The 17,948-nt window shown below is 47.6% G+C and overlaps 1 protein-coding gene across 2 annotated transcripts in view; it reads right to left on the minus strand.

The window, feature by feature from the left end:
• dennd1b (DENN/MADD domain containing 1B) overlaps positions 1–17,948 on the minus strand; it is a 107,381-nt gene that overhangs the window by 70,707 nt on the left and 18,726 nt on the right. For both annotated transcript variants that reach the window (XM_086162120.1, XM_086162119.1), the window contains exon 3: positions 10,273–10,316. In XM_086162120.1, coding sequence (XP_086018246.1) covers positions 10,273–10,316 — 44 coding nt within the window. The remainder of the gene's footprint in view (positions 1–10,272; positions 10,317–17,948) is intronic.

Consider the following 17,948-nt stretch of genomic DNA (forward strand, 5'->3'; position numbering starts at 1 on the left):
TCGGTGCAAATACCCCGTGCACGGCACAATCCGAACCGCGCTTTGGTGCCGCTTGTGCCATTTATGGGGAAATTAGAATAATAAAATTGCGATCCATCTACGCCAAATCATTATGTTTGACAGTACAACTGAGGCGTGGGTAACCACACATGAGTGCTTGTTAACAGGGACAAACCTGTGTTCCAGAGTGGATTTTGGATTGTTGATTTATAAGCTGATTTACCGGTGAGCATGGCAGGTAAGAAAAAAAAAAAAAAAGATTAAAAAAATAAATAAAAATCAGCATATATCACGGTGACAGTGAGTTCCGTTGTTCCACGACTGACCGCGTCACAACTTGGCTTGTTTTACTTGGACCCTTTTAATGAGGAAACCGGTAAAAAGCTAGCTAGCTATTGGGCAATAGATTAATAAATCCTAAGGTCCCGTATGTTCGCCTGTTTTGTTTCCTCCCTTCTCGGTTCGTCGGACGGTTTCGTCACAGCACACCTCAGCATCCCTCTCTGTTAGCATGACCAAGAAGCTCCTCAAGAAGCTTGCCGTCTTAGTCGTCGCGCTGCGACAGCCTCATCTTCATCTCGTAATCGATTATTTTCGTCTCTGCCTCTGAGGGGGAATGCTGGCTGTATCCCGTATGTGGGCGAGTGGCTTCGAGAAGACGCGCGGACAAAAACACAAGTGCGGATCCTGTGCGGTCACCGTGCACTGTCAGGCAAGAAGAGCCCCGATACCACGCAACATCTTGCCCGCCGTGTTGTCATAGAATGTATTATTAGTATTGTCTAGCTAACAGTCGCTAGCAGGTTTTGGCTCGGAGCTTCGCAAATGGCTGATTTTTTTTTCTTTTTTACCGGTCGACTTGACGAATCCTGAAAATGAAACCCGAGTGGAACAGTGTCGTGGCCACAGACCAAATCTCCCTGTTCCTTTTCTAAGGTCTCTCTTCCCTCACTGTGACTATCGGCTTCAAAAGGACCGCTAAAGGTGCACGTTGTTAATGCTCAAGTCAAGAAGTGCATTTAATGAATTTGAACATGTCGCGTTTACCGGGTTTACCGGGACCGGGTCGCGATTTCCGACCATATCTAGCCCGGATATGAAGTTACCCAAATGACTTCATCTGTCACTGGACAGAGAGGCAGGAATTCACCCGCCTCCGCGGTAGTTCCTGAAAAACCCACGCAGCAGAACAAAGTGTCCTGTTCGTATCACCCCGCTTGCTACTTCTGCAGCCGAATTCACCGACGCTCGCGCGTTCCGGAGAAGGACGAGCAACAAACAGCTTTTAACTGGGATGCCAAACCACGCGGCCACTTTCCCGGACTGCGCCGGTGATGTGAGCAGCAGGGCGTAAAAATACTCTGCTTGCTCGCCTCTTCCTTTTCCACCATGGTCTGTCTCCCAGGAAGCCAGTCCAGAGGTCAGCGCAATCAGGACCCATGAGCAACAACGGGCCCTAGTTAGGCATCCAGCTCAGTGCCCGAGCCAAAGGCCAGCTTAGAGGGTTGAGACTGTCCATTAGTCAGGACCCTGGAACACCCAGGGGATGTGGGGTGAAAAGGTTTAGAAAGGAGTATAAAAACACCATCAACCCGACACATTCACCCACACAGTCTCAAATGCATACACAGATCATATGAGGCCTTGTTTGACACTGCTGTCAGGGTGCAGTGAAGGGGAAATACAAAACCCTGTCACATGCTGATATCACACACACACACACACACACACACACACACACACACACACGCGCGCACACACACACACACACGTACATGCACATTTGTGCCTCATCCCCTCCATAAACAAATATGGAAAGGGTGTGAATTCTTTTCATCTTAAATCTACACACCCTGTGCGTCTGCAGCTTCAGAGTAATAAAAACCATTAGTCATATCTAGATTATAAACATGACTTTACATTATCAAACATCTACATTAAATCCTACGCGCTACTGCCATTGTATGTTTGTGCCTCCATGAACAAATACACTCATCCTATCCACTCTGTTTTGGGACTCTTGCATCCAAGCTGATGCTGGAATGGCTAACCATGTACCCAACCATACTTTCTACGCCACATGTGTCAAACTCAAGGTCCGCGGGCCAAATGTGGCCCGCCATGTCATTTTGCTTGGCCCGCGAGAACGTCTTAAAAGGTCTGACGTCTCAAACGCGTGCGTTGACATAAACTACATTTCCCACAACTCATGCCGATCGTGCAACCAGCAAAGTGACGGCATCCGGCCATTAGTGTAGTAGTGCAGTGTATCCACATCTATGCCATTTCCAACAAGTGGAACTGAGAGATACAAATGATCCCTAAACGTCCAGGAAGAGATACAGATGGAAGGCATGGGGATGCATATGGAACATTTTGGATGGGTCATAAATTCAGAGTTATTTAACATAAAGGAGTAGTTGCATTTAATTTACATTTGACACCTCTGCTCTACAGCCATTCATATATATGACTGGAAATTAAAAAAAGCATACAACTTCAGCCCTTGCCTGGGACTCTGGTATATCAGGGACTTTCCTGCTACAATGAGAGGCCTTCTGGTCCTTCTCGATTGGGACGAGTGACGAGAAATGACGGTATAGCCTGAGACTGACACCGGATTCAACCATATTCTGAACAAGCGCTCCTCTCCCTTAACCTGGTTTGTCGTGTTCTCCTGCATTCGTCATTAAAATAGCAACTAGGCAAAGCACATCACAATTCCATGCTGATTTGTCTGTAAACGTGTCCGTCCGTGTCATTATCAAGGCCGCTTCCAGAGTTTTCTAGGTTCAAGCGTGCGCAGGCACTGGGTGTCAAGCAGGCTGTCATGCCATTGACAAAGTCTTTGTTTACCAAAGGAGCTTGCCAAGCGCCTGGCAATAGTACAGTACACTGCAGAAATGTGTTTTCTGTTGCAGAGTATAAAATGTCTTGCCCTTTAAGCAGGAACACTGCCAAGTGTCTTATAAGTTCCCTGCTAATTGTGGCGAAGGGAACACGGACGGAGAGGTAGTGGACGTTTTACGCTGCCGCGACCAATTTCTCGTGATTTTACTTGACAGTCAGCGGCTGCACAAACTAATCTTTACAATCAATCCCTGATGTTGTTTTTAATGTTTGGCTAACGGCTGCGTTGCTGTTTCCGGCCGCTTCGAGCTGCCGACGGCGACCGCTGTAATCGATATTTAAGTTGATTGCCGGCGTCACTGCTGTCGGTGACTGAGCTACCACGCCGTTTCCATATCCAATATCACCAAATGTTACATTCTGTGTGGTTTCATGGTTAAACTTGATTTCTGCTCATGCATTTTCCATTGTGCTTTTCATCCTTAATCACACGGAGGTGTAAGAAACACCTATGGCGCCGCAAATGGCTGCGGTAAAGCCCAACACACCCGCAGTTCCTACTTCCTCCCACTCATGACACCCAGAAATGACCTCCGCTGTGTGCTGATTATCAATTATAAACAGATATTTTATTTTTTAACAACAATGAATCTAATACAGGGGTCTTCACCATCTTTCAGGCCTAAGACCGCCTGGAAACTGTATAAAATGTGATCGATATTACAGCGAGCCTTGTGCCATGTTTAAACATACCTTGTTATTGCGCATCAGTATTCGGCTATTCAAATAACAATACAAAGGTTCATAAATTCATGGGGAAAAATTCCTGGAAAAAAATATCAAACAATACGAACCCGCTGTTAAAGACCTCTGGTCTGGTATTAATTATCAATAAATGTCAAATTGTTGCGGAGCAGTGCAGAATTTTTACATTTTCCCTTCCAGGGAATGCAGTCATTCCACACCCTTTTGCTGATCATTACATGGACTTTAAGGTTCCTTGTTCCTGGTTGACCCTCCCATTGCAGATGTTGACACTAGACACCATTTTCTCATTCAATCATAGGCTAAAAAAAAAGAGAGGGGAGACATTTCATGTCAAACTATCACACATGTGAAAATAAAGTTCACTGGAATCATGTTTAGACTTGCAGCCGTTTGGAGTACGGCTAAAGTACGCGTTGCTAAAAGGACCACAAAAGATACCATCCAGCAGGTCGGTGGTGTTTTTGCTGTTTTGTTTGTCTTCACAGGTCTATTCATCTAGATCCCCCATAAAAAGAAAAGAAAATTGCAAGTATCCATCAGTATAAAACAGAATAGCTAAACAACTAGCAGCGAGAGAGGCTTGTCGGTGCTCCACGCCAAAGATGGACAGTTCTTATCTTGCGTTACGTTCAAGCCGGCCGCTGATGTTAGCCACTGACATTAGCCGCAGACGTTAGCCGCAGACGTTAGCCGCTGACGTTAGCCGCTGACGTTAGCCGCTGACGTTAGCCGCAGACGTTAGCCGCAGACGTTAGCCGCAGACGTTAGCCGCTGACGTTAGCCGCTGACGCCGAGGGGCATTTGTCTTTCAGCGCACACCGCAGGCCGGATGGTTTTGTGCCATTCCAGACACTGCAGAGAGCATTTTCTGGAAAACTACTACGCTAATTCTTCACCTCTTGTGCAAAGCGTGTCTGCCTGGTTTACCTTCTCCCGCAGCGCCCTTCTTCGGCTGCTGGGATTTACACTGATTGAGAGCCACGTACCTATTTTTTTTCTGTCGGGGCTGCCAAACGTTCAAACGCCCGCCTTGACTCGGCCTACTCAACTCTCATCCTTTCCTCCACAGCATCAACCGCCCGGCTCCCTCGAGGCTAGCGCGCTAATCATGTCTGCTATCTAACCCTCCTTCGCCCGAATCCTCGCTCAGCCCAACCTCTCTTCCAAAAAGCCGCCGGCCTCCCCCTCCTTCCACCCGGGGCTCGTCTGGAGTCGTGGCGACCAATCACAACATGTCAGGCTGCGTGCCCTGATGGAGCGCAGAGTCGGAGCCTCAGGAGACTCTTTGGCTCACTCCTTCGATCTCTCTTTGTCCAGCCCTATCTCCTTCCCTCTCTGGATGATGACAGAGTGAGCTTTGGAGGAAAGATGGATCTTCTTCTTCTTGTCTTCCTTTCGGCCGCTCCCCTCGGCGCCCGCGACAGCCAATCACCGGCTTCCTTGCTAACTTGACGTCCTCTTTCCCTCCATCTGTAAACCTCCTCTGTTTTTCCTGGCAGCTCCGACGTCATCATCCGTCTACCGAGATCTTCGCCATTCCTCCCCTGTAGATGTCCGCACCATCTCAGTCTGTCCTCTCGGAGTTTATTTCCAAGGAGGACACACACGGCCATCAGCAGCGAACTAATCAAGTTTAATCCGATGTCGTGGCAACATCTTTAATTGTATTTTGTAACGTCTCGTGTTTTTAAAATCCCCTCGTCGAGCGTCTGTTGGTTCCCGTCCTTGAGACTAAAATGTCAAAAATGTTTTAACAGCGAACAAAATTGATCTCCGGGGTGGATCTCAGATTAAGACAAGATACACTTTACTGATCCCCATAGAAATTGTTTTGTCACGAAACAGCGCAACAATGACGGTATCAATAAATCTGAGTGTAAATATAAACAGAGACAATTAAAAGACAGCAAAAGACGTAAACAAATAAATAGAAAGCCGAGTGAACAACAACTAGGGTAAGAATAGGCGACAGAATGAAAAAAAGGGAAATTAAAAAGGGACGCCTGACATTCTGGACAAAGCTAAAGACTTAAATGCAAAGCGGAATCAAGGGAAGGATGTTTCCTTTGGTAAAACGTGAGAAACACCTGCTATGAAAAATAGCGACTGCACTATTTACAACCTACAACGTCCAAATGCAACACACTGACATGAAAATGAATACTGCTAAGTTTTTTTTTTGTTTTTTTTTTCTCTGAAGTAAATGCTATTTATTACATTTTACTACATAAATCCCGCAATGCATTAAATATTACAAATTGATTACACAAAGAAATATATGAGTCTGTATCAGAGCATAAATATTTCCGTTTAGGATCGCATCCAACCAACTATGACCTTGGCATAAATGAAAAATAGCATGTTATACGGTCGACCCGGCGCGGTTTACAGCTGCAAGATCAAAGAGTCCCTATTAAAATCTGCGCAATGGCCATAGAGAGTTAACATCATCTTTAGTTCATAGTTGAGAGAAGACCTTGCAGAAAAGTATATTTATAATTCAATATTTCCTCTTTTTTTCACCCCGAGATCCTTTGCAACCAAGCTGTCAGATATAAGCGCGTATTTTTGTGTGATGGGCAATTTACTGTATCAAGAGTCTTGTGTGGGGAAGGAATTAGGTGAGGATTATGCAAACAAAAAGGTTGATAAAAGAGCAGGCATGCAGAGGGAAGAGCATTGATTGGTTATAATGTTATAATGGGGGCGTGGGGGGGGGGCAGAGATGTTGATGGGAGGAAGGAGTACGAAAAGTCAAGACTTCAAACAGAAAGTTCCAGAAAAAAACGTTTCAGAAATGAACAGAAATCGTCAGTCACCTGAATGGCACATTAAGATAATATGCAAACAGACACTGCTTGTCACACAGAAAGCAAGTAATCCAGAGGAGGAGATCTTATTACGTGTCGGCAACAACTAGCAGAATAGAGCCGATGTAGAACATCCCTCATTATACAAGCTCAAAGTGGACTTATCGCTTTATTTTTCGTGATACTAATCACACGGCGCGTTCTAATTCCCATTTTACTACAAATATAATCTTGTTTTTTTTTTCAGGTTTGAAAAGCACGAACGACACGCCCACGTGCACCGCGGCCGGCCGCGGCTCAGTCGGTAAAGCAGAAGTCCCTCCGTTCAGGAGGTTACCGGGTCAATTCCCGTCTCCCCTGAATGTAATCCAGCGTAAAGCTCTTTGAAACCACGGGGTGAGAAAGCGCTGCATAAGCGGAGGCCATTTGCCGTCGCCGGGTTAGCGCCCGCCGCTGCTCTGATGATTAAGACGATATCCTCGCCTGCTTCGTTCCACGCAGCTGATTTTATTACCTTTACCACGATATATCTTGCGTAGATTTACCTCTTTTTTTTTTGGCAAGATGGCACGCGGGAGGACGCTGGCGCGTTTGGCTGCCGCTTCCCGCTCTCCAACCAATCAACCAAACCAAAGACAAAGGCTCACCTGGACAATCTCCAGCAAGCTACCAAACTAGCTTGCCGACCTGAGCAGGCTGGCTGGCTAACTAGCCTCTCGAAACTCCGGATCTCGACGGTGACCTGAGCTGGCTGGCTAGCTGGCTAGCTAGCCGGCTAGCCTCTCGAAACTCCGGATCCCGATGGCGCCGAGCAAGACGGCATTTCCATCGGCCGAAATCTTCTTGCTCCTCCTGCTCCACCATCTCTCCCTCCACCAAGAATCCATCTCCGACATCCAGCTCCAGCACTTGCCTCCTCACAGCAGCGCGACACTCAGCTGCTCACCGGCGAAGCTCCTCCAGCTTGTCCCTGGACTGGCGCTCATCGCCACACTCTGCAATCATGGACTTCTTCCCAATAATTCTGTGTATTTTCTGTTTCTTCTGTTTTTTACTTGTGAAGCGTCTTTGAGTGTCATGAAAGCGCTATAAAAATCCCATGTATTATTATTTATTATTATTATTATTATTCTGCAGAGCCGGCTAAGGCGTGAATTCACGGGCTGGAGCGTCACTGTGCGATCTCTCAGATCCCCTCCGATGACGCTAGCTGTTTGCTCTTGGCCAATTACGGTGTGAAATCGCCTCCAATCGTCCAAAATGCCATTTTCTACGATTGAAATGACCGGGCACCGCTTGACGTCAAGTCCGTACCTGGACGCTACCGCTCACGGAGTCCGTGTGCGAAAGTGCATTAGGAAAGGAAATGGCCGTGCTGAAGGTGTGGGAAGAACGACTAAAAAATAGCGCTTTCGGTTTTTGCGCAATCCTGCACCCATGACATAACCTCTTTGTTGGAGTTAAGAAACTATTGTTATGTTAATCTATGTCCGGGTTGACAGTTTTCAATCTGGTAAAGTTTCTCAAAGTTTTAAAATTCTTTTTATCATATTATCCTCTGTTCTATAGAGATAAGTGGGCGTTCTATACGCCGCACTGTGTTGAGCTATAATTAACTGGCAGAGCCATTTATTTTGTGTGCTTGTGCAACTGTTTGTGTGTTCATGTCTGCTGCATTTTTTCCACAACTTTGGGATGAGATCTGAGAGGAAACGGACAGATTTCCATCTGTCTGCTTCATATGCAAAAAAAAAAAAAAAAAAAAAAAAATCCCTCAGAAAAACAAAAAAAAAAAAAAAAAAAGGCAAGCCCCTCTTGCGATTCAAATATATGCTTTCGCCACCTCTCCTATCCCCTCCCTCTTTTTTCCTCTTCCGTCTCCCCCATCTCTCCCTCGATCTGAGTGGCATCTGCGGATGACCAGGGCATCAAGAGATTCAAGGGCTCAGGAAGTAATACGGGGAAGCGAGGGGGGGCCGGGGGCTGGGGGGGGGGGGGGGGGGGGGGGGGGGGGCTGGAGACGGAGAGAAAGAAGAAGCGAGCGCCTCTCACTTCATATTTCCCCAGCACCACCCTGGCGTGCCAGCCTGCCTGCAGTCTGTTCTCCTTTGAGCTTTCTATTCTACGACAGAACAGGAGAAAAAAAAAAAATCAATTCATATTTCCATAATCCACACTCCTGTCTGTCTGCATGTCTTTGCCTCTCCCTCTCTTTCCTTCTCCCCTGGGGTAGACTAACCCCTCCACCCCGATCCTACGGCCTACAAATGTCATTACGCTGAGCAACAATAACGGCCTAAACAAAAGGAGGCCTTGCTCTGAGCTCCGAGCCCCCTCTGCGGAGGCTGTTGGCTGCTGCTGCCATATGCTGGCCAGCACGGGCCACAGAAAGAGGCAGAGTCTGTGGCTACAGAGGACTCCAGCCTTCAGACCCACAAAGGAGGAAAGTAGCCCTAATCCTGGTAATGAGGCCCGTGAATACAGCCTTTATGTATATGGGGGAAAGGGCCAATCCCTCTGTACACAGCACACTAACTAGCCATCTTAAGGGCCATCTTATCCACACAAACGATCTGGTCGCCAACAGAATGAAAGCGGAGGAAGCCCGTGGGGTGGAGGGTAAATAAAGGACGCACCATGAAGAGGGGGATGAGGTGCGCTCACGTCAAAATATAAACTATGTATTTCCCGCGGCTCCTTCTCACTCCCTTTTCTTCCGCTAACGTCCGGTCGGCGTGCCGTTCGAAAGCGGTTCCGAGGGTGAGGAGGCCTCGCCGAACCCCGGTGGCGTCTCGTCGTTCGTCGGCTTGTTAGCGCTCGTCCCTTTCGTCCCGCCGTCTGCTAATTCACGGTGTCTCGCGGGCCGTTGTTGTTTCCGCTGTCAAACCTCCTGTCTCGTGCCGTAACGTGAGCGTCACGCGTCGGCCGGATCGCACCGGAGTCACGCCATCGTCACGCCATCGTCACGCCATCGTCACGCCATGAGGACGACTCAACCCCTTCGGTTATCGTCACACCTTACGTGATCATCTCGATCGGCTCGCGACTAAACTGTTGCTCTTTCAAGACGAAGCTGCGAGGAAACGGCACGACGCGTCGCATGTTATTCTGAGGGGAAGTGAGCTTTGTGATGTAAATAAAGCACGACAAAACTACGATGCGTATATTACTGGTTAATCTATATACGATTCTAAAACGCAGGACATCCTAATCACGATTTAGCATCCAGGATTTAACCCAAGACAGGAATTGTTTTCAGCCCTGCTGAAGTGCATGGAGGGGTGTAAAGGGAACAAAACAGCAGAAAAATGTATTTCAAAGCAGCTGGAGATATTTTAAAAACCCAAAATGAAGCGGGCAATACCATATTTGGGGAGAGAGAGAGAGAAAGGAAAGGAAGAAGACCCAGTAGGACAATGTAAGAGGGAGAGAAAGGGGGGGGGAAACGGAGGTGTGCATTCCTGTCACGGCTGCATGATAATTACTGATTCGTTGGTTATTGAAGACCCGCTCACTGCTTTTCATTACCAGCAACAGACACGCAGTGAGACAGAGAGCGGAGCGAGGAAGCAGAGAAGAAGAAGAAGAAGAAGAAGAAGCAGCGATGGTGATGAGGAGAGCGGCGGCGATGGTGTGTGTGTGTGTGTGTGTGTGTGTGTGTGTGTGAGGGAGTTACCACAGGATGGCAGGGTGAGTGAGGGCATAAGGAAAGGAAGGGTGATGGGGGAAGAGGAGTGTAGAGGTTGTCTGTTACAGTGAACAAGTGTGAGAGAGAGAGAGAGAGAGAGTGACAGAGAGGAGGTAGAGAGTGAGAAAAGAATGAAAAAGCAGTGTATGTTCCAACCTGGTCTGTGTGGTCCTGGGGGAAGCTCCACAGCACGGTTGGATCTAGAGGTAATTGACAGACAGCATTAATCAGCGGGTGAGAAACACACCGTCTTCGCTAGCTGCCTCAGAACACATACATATTAATGAGAGGGGTGGGGGCAAGGGTGGCTGCTGCAAGTCTGTGCACGCACACACACCTATATGCTCCCTTACACACACACACACACATGCTCGCGCACACACACACACACACACAGATGCACATAGTAAAAGGAGAGAAAGTGACGAGGCTGTATGTGTTGTAAATATGCAAATCTATAATCTCAGCGTGGATATGATGGCTTATATTATACACCATCATCCGCGTTTAACAAAGTCAGATCAACACACACACACACACACACGTACATAGACACTCCTTACCCGCTGTTTTGTTTTGGGTTTTCGTTTAATTACTCCCGACATCGACGCAGGCCTAAATATTTGCTCACGAGATGTAAAATCTAAGCTGGAAGTTTAGCAATATAATCACAACCGGTGTCCCCGTCTAATACATCGCAATTGCAAGAAGTGATCACAGCATATAAACAACGTTGATATTATTATACCGAGCGGGGAAAACTTAAGAAATGCAGATACCGGCGTATTAAAGTGCATAAGTATGTTTCTGTGTCACTGGAAAACAGACTTGCATGTGAATTTCTCCTGAACTTCCCCCAAATGTCACACTCGGCCCGGCCTCTCCACGGCCTCGTGGCTGAAAGGAGGCAATAATCTCTGAACACGGGGGTCCTGGTAAACATGCTTTCCACGGCTCCAAGGTCACGGCGCGACCTCGGCGGTAACAGCGAGAGTTTGGAGAGACGAGCCAACACATGTCAGTGAAACCGCAAAGCCCCCGTCGGTTACGGAGGCCGTATCTAAAACAAAGCTGTGGACTCAGAAACGTGCAGCGCCAGAAAGTGAATGATAGTTTATCCCGAATTCAACAGGTGGAACCGCACGGTTTATGATCACCCTCATCTGGAACATCAAGGGGAATATTATCTAGAGCTCTATTTAGCTTAAATCACACTTCTGCGTTCAGCGATTACAGGGAAGCAGACATACAGCAACACCCAACATGGCGACCGCAGCAGGCGGTGAGAGGCAGAGAGTGAAAAACGAATACAATGAACGACTGGGTGACAGGACACAGCAGAATCCATAATGCCTTACATAATCCTATTGGATAATTTCATGGGCCCCCTCTTGAAAACAGAGGCTCAGAAAAAAAAAAAAAAAAAAAAAAAAAAAAAAAACACCCGCAAAGCTCAAAACCCTCCAACTCTGATCCCCCTTCCCCCCCCGCCGCCGCCGCCACCACCGCCGCCATCCACCACCACCACCAAGCCTTTTCTCTCCAACCCCACCGCCGTACCCAGTGATCTGCCACAGTCAGGGCTATTTTATGCTGATTTACTGGGTGAGAGGATGGGAACTGCTGTTTATGCATGGGACGGGGGGGGGGGGGGAAGCGGTACAAGAGGTACAGAAGGAAGAGGAAGTGAGCCGAGGGGGGTCGGAGAGGGGCACCCGGGGGGAATTTCACAACAAAAAAAAGTTTTCTTCATTCGGTGAAATAAAACATAATGGTGACACTCTTAAAATAAAGAAATATCAATTATGTGAAGACATCCCAGTCAGTGATTGTGTTTTTAAGGCGACAGTCGGTGACACAAAGTGGACCGAGGTAAGAAAACACACTCCTTGCGGCTGTTCTTCATTACCAAAAACGAGCGAGTGGGCTTCAAACTCCGCAGCTACCGTGTTCCGCAAACGAGAATTCATCTCCTCGCGCTAAACGGGCCCGTTTTCGGCGCGGCCATCCAAATGACTTCACATGTGGCATCGGGCGGAGCGGCGACACCTCCAAAAGTGTCAAGAGTCGAGTTGAAGGCGAGCGCGGAGCGACAGTCGCGCGTGTTTTGCGACGAAGCCTCGAGCTCTTGGAGCAGAAACAATCCCCGTGGAAGGCTGCTGCATACGTTTTTATCGCCTTGGTTTTATATGTATGCAACTTTTAAGAGGAAAAACAAAACAGGGACTGGGGATAAACAATACAGAGGGTGCTTTGCATAAAGGCCAGGTTCAAGTTCATGCAAATGATGAGTGTATAACACAGCGTTTATACAAAACAGCCTTGCCAGACGACCGCAAAGTGTTTCGGGAAGGTTTGCAAAGACACACGCTGTTGTTTATGTTTATTATTTTTATATTATTATTATTATTATTAGTTGGCACCGACTACTTGGCACTTCAGACACAGACCTTGGGATCGGAGAGATTTGAGGTCATACAGGAGAAATGAGGTGCCGAGGGTGGGAGCTGCAGCTTTCCATGGGAAAAAGTAAATAAATACCTGTTTATACCGTACATTTGAGTGTGTGTGTGCAGAGAGAGAGTGTGTGTGTGCAGAGAGAGATCAGGATTTTCTTTTGCAAGAGTAGATCACCTAGATTTTATATCTGTTCATTTTAGGTCCAGCTAATGACATAGAAAAAAAAAAAACAATAACAAGAAGAATATAAACGCATTGACATGATTAACAATTACTAGACCATCAACGAGTTGATTAGTCTGACCGTCATTTTATTTTCAAGTCATTTATAAAATTTGTGTCTAAAATATGGAAAAGTAGCTCTGCTTTAAAAATCAGGGAAAAAAAACAGGGCTGGAAAATCTAATAGTTGTGAATAAAGCAGCCGGCCAGCGTTTCCAAAAATGGTTTCCATTATTACTCCAAAAACCAACAGCAGCCATCAAACAGTTGCGTGATCTCAGCCCTGTTGTTTCATCCCTGCTGTCATGTCAACTTACTGAATTAAATCGTGTTAATTGAACTGATGAACTTTAAACAAATAAGAAAAAAAACTTTTTTTTTTTTTTGGAGCGTGGGCTTGAGTCGGTGCTAGTGTGTGTGTGTGTGTGTGTGTGTGTGAAGACTGACAGATGTGGAAATAGCAGGAGAGGCAAAGAAAAATAAAACAAAACTCTGAGAAACAGTGCAGTGTTTTGTGCAGAAGGAAGGGTAGAAACTCAAGAGAACGACCCCGTCCTTTATTTTACCCATTTTTCTTTTCACTCTCCATCTCAGTGCAGTATCCTCTCAGTCTGAGACTCTTATTCTTTCTCACTCAGCCATTCTGACACAAAACTCCCTTTTTCCAGAGAGTTCTCTTACACCAACCTTTATTTCTGGTCTGGTTTCCCGTACCTGCCATCTCCCACTCCCACTCCCACTCCCACTCCCACTCCCACCCCTTTGCCATTTTTCTCACTCCCCTCCGTTCACACACTCCTCCCCTCCCCTCGGACGTGCAGGGCCGGGGTGAGGCTGAAAGTTGAAGGTTACGGGGGGTGAAGAGGAACCCCGCTGCTCCGCCAGGGGACACAAATGTCACCATGACTGTGTGCACGCACACACACACACACACACACACACACACACACACACACACACACACACACACACACACACACACACACACACACACACACACGCGGGTTACATGATAGTAAGAAAAAAATGACACCCCCCTCCTTTTGTTTCGGACCCCCAATTCTTGCTCTTTGCTCCATGATTCATTCAGTTTTTGACTGAATGAGTGCAAAGGGAGACTCAATATTTAGGGTCACACTCCAGTGGTTGTGGCCACTAAAAATCAATAGGAAGCATCGCTGACAGTCAAGATGGATGGTCTCGTTCAAGGTCACCGATGAAACTGCGCGTGAGACTAAAGATTTTAAAGTGCGCGACTCTTGATCAAGAGAAATGTATTCGGCGCTAATTAGCATTTTGGCAAAATGGGATTTACTATCTGCGTGGATACCTTTCTACGCTGAACCTAACATTCCGCAGACCGGGTTCAGGGAACGTTACAGCCGCGGAAAAGCAGCGTGCCGACGAAAGCTAACATTTCAATAAATCAGGCTTTCAAGAACAGAACGATTCCCTTATTGACGAGGTTAAACTTGATCGTGAACTTAGCTGATAAATACCGGTTTAACAGGTTTGCTTGAAATATCTGGGAAAATGTGGCCGCATTCTTAGGGAAACAGTGCAATTGGCCCAAACAGGAAGTGCAAACTCTTGAACGCAGCTCATTACAGATATAACGACTTGCTTTTAGAGCAGGTCAGAGGCTGGTTTGAAGCACAGGGTCTGTGAAGCACAAGTACACTTGAAGTGTGCAACACACACACACACACACACACACACACACACACACACACGGACTGAGGCATTTCGACAATCCAAAAACAGCTTTCATTTGGGGAAAGACGGAGATTTTAAAATCTCCTTTTACGCCGTTTATTTTTCACTATTTTACAATCAAAAATCAATTTCCAAACAATCCCAGCTGCTTTCCTGACTTTTTTACATTTTTTTAAAAGCACTCTGGCATAACTGGGTGAACACAAGTATCTCTGAAAAGTGCTGAAATGTGTTGAATAGATCTTTTTTTTTTTTAATAATAATTATTATTATTATTATTGTTATTGGAGGGGCTTAAAACATCCTCTTTGAGTAATCGCTGATCATATATTTTCTTCAAAATATCAAAGGTGGTTTTGTCCACGACCTTCAGTTCATGAAAAAGCATTTAGCGTGGACACCCCTCTTAAGGACAGTCGAGCTGGGAATTTAGGAATGAAGACTGCAGCGGGGAAAACACATCATTATCCAAAACAGCAATTGGAAAAAGGCCTTTAGAAATTTCACGGGCCGCAGACCGAGTTATTCTGCGCTCTGCGTGACTCGACTAGTTAGTGCCGTCGTATCCGCTCGTCACTTAGCGTTGCGTGTGAAAATAAATCATCCGAAAGGCAGTCACGGTTAATCGGGAACGCAGAAAATGGGGAATAAATGAGCGTATGAGATTTGACTCTTTTACTATCGTTTGTTAATCACTTCCAATAGACGGCGGTACGGAGCTCGGTAGTAAATGTCAGATTTCTGGACTAAACAAAAAAGACACGCGGCGTTAAGTATTCGAACAAGCAAAACTAATAAAAATGCAACCCCTAAATACTGCGGCCCCTAAAAGGAGCGACACGCAGCTTTGTTTTAATGGCACTTACAAACACCGGCATTTGACGACGTCTCGAAACCGTTGTGTTTTGTTTTTTCAAATGTCAGGGAGACCGGCGGGTAACGGCGACGGTATGCCGCGCCGTCATCGACCAACAGTCCGAGTCTTCGTTAAGTTTTAACGACCGGACAAATCAGCCGCTCCCCGGAATGGTCGCGGCATCTGGCCGCAGCGCCTCGGAGCTTGTTATCTGCGCATCTGTCTCGTAAACCGTCTTCTGTTGGATCCGCCCGCGCAACACGTTCATTTCTCAGACCGCCTCGTCAAAGTCCGGAATGGTAAAATCCGCTTTCCGCTTTATTGAATTTCGTCGGTTTTGAGAAACCTGTAAAAAGCGGTCGCGAAACAATCGATTTCGGCGCAGAACCGGCAACGACTGGCGCGACGAGGGGGAAAATAGTCCTGGCGTACTTGGCCCCGTTGGTGCATAAACAGATCGGCGGGGTGAGAATTGAATTGAAATCACCTATCCCGAGCAGCGCTCTTCGCTTCGCGCCCCGCCGGGGGGGCGGCGGGAGAACGCGGTGACCGGCTCGAGAGTGGCCGCTCGTTCCCACGGCGTGCAAATGCGCCGGCGTGTTTACAGGCGTCTCGCAAGTCGGGGAAGGAATATTTACGGTACGGTAGCATGTCCGCCGATCCCCGGGGGCTTCAAGCGCGGCTGACCTCCGACAATCACGATCGGGGCAACATGCGAGCGGCCCCTGAGCCGTGACACGGATGGCGGGGAGCGGCGGTCGAGATGGTCAAAAATCAATGTTTTGGCTATTCCTGAGATGCCTGTCTTTACGAGTCAGAGGAGGCGAGCGAGCGAGGAGAAAGGAGGGTTAATAGGTGAGCAGTGTTGGGAACTGAGAGCAGGGCAACAGGGAAAGAGTGGGAGGAGGGAGAATGAGGTGAGGGAAGAAATGGAGATTGCTTCAGAGTGGGAGGTGGACCTCCGCCACTCTCCGCTGACACCACTTCCGTACTACCGACTCAGGTGGATCATTAAAAGGGATGGGATTAAACAGAATAAATTAGCAAGAAATGTGCGCGCCGGTACATGAGAGAAACAAGAAGTTTCTCCCCTTCATCCCTTATTTCTTCAATTCTTTGCATAAATCCATGTCTATTAGCACTTCCAAGGAGGCTAAAAATGAAAAATGTTGGCATCTTCATCTTGGCATAAATCAACGCTACTTGGGATTTCCAAGTAGGCTAAAGAGAACCTATTGGCAGAGGACGCCGCTCCGAACGCTGCTGGCTGGGAGAGGAGGTTGGCACGCCGGGCCGGTCCGCGTGTCAGAAACCTCATACTGCCATTTTTAAGCCGTTCTGTCGCGAAACGGAAAACCCAAACTGCCCGCTCCAAATGATATAGCGCTCTATGAGAATAGCCTTTACGACCGGCCGGAAAGAGGCGTACGACACGTACGAAACACAGCCGCGGCGCTCGCCGGGCTCGCCGACGTCTCATCGGCCCGATAGCAGCGGCGCGGCGTGCACGGACGGCTCTGCCTGGAAAATGGAGACCGGAGATTTCAGCGCAACACAAAAAGCCCTAACCCTAAATCCAGAGTGAATACACACCCAGATGAAAGCCCGCGTATTTTATAATTCACTATACCATGCGAATCAAAAACAGACTCGGAGCCCTCATGGCCATCTCACGTTCTAAAGGCCCAAAAAAAAAAAAAAAAAAAAAGGACTTTTTTCACCTTATTCCACAAACGACTGAATGTGTGTTGCGAGTGAATAGGGGGCCTGTTTGTTAAAAGAGGCCAAATCCCATATGGCGAACAGCAGCTCCTCTGGTGAGAAGAGAGGCTGTGAAAGCCATCGGCAGCCCCTCGCCTCAATCCGTCCTCCACAGATGAAGGGATGTAGTGCCTGCCTCTCCTTGTTTCTCCTTTCTCTCGCTCCCTTTGCCTCTTCTCCTCTCTCTTTCTTGGCCAGGGGTTAAACTGCTGCACTCTAACCTCCTTGGCAATGATTTCATTCACTTGGTTTTTCTCGCTTACTCTCTCATCTCGGAGAGAGATTTATTTCACAGTATGTAGTGGATTAGGCCCCCTTCACATGCCCCCGGACAAAAGCATTGTTTTAGCGCTAGCCCGTTCGCCGTGACGGGAGGAAGCTACCGCTCGTACGCGTCCACAATGGCGGCATTGTGGACGCGGGGCCGGACGGACCCCGCCACAGAGGCCGTCTAGACTTTGAGCCGGGGCCGATCGCGGAGACAGAGGGAGAAAATCCCATCAGGCAGTGGAGTGAAAGTTAACTAAGGTAACCTGCTGTGAACCTGATGAAGATGTCAAGCCAACATATGGCAAAAAACGTCCATTGTCAGAACAAGGAGCTTTCCTCCCTTAGAGGGAGGGTACGGCGAAGGAGGAGGAGGCGACAGAAGACGGGCCGAAAGGAAGGAATAACTGCGGTGGTCATCGTTTTACTTCTGGATCAGTAGCCGTATTCTGGCGGGGAGGAGGCCCGGCCCCTCCGCTCGCACTTAAAGGGCTAAGCAGATTAACTGGCATCTTTCAAAGGCCGGTAAAAAGAAAAACACACTAACTGA

Source organism: Fistularia commersonii, chromosome 16, assembly GCF_037954325.1.
Source record: "Fistularia commersonii isolate RoL2024-O1a breed Wild chromosome 16, RoL_Fcom_v1.0, whole genome shotgun sequence".
In the NCBI taxonomy this organism is placed as follows: Eukaryota; Metazoa; Chordata; class Actinopteri; order Syngnathiformes; family Fistulariidae; genus Fistularia; species Fistularia commersonii.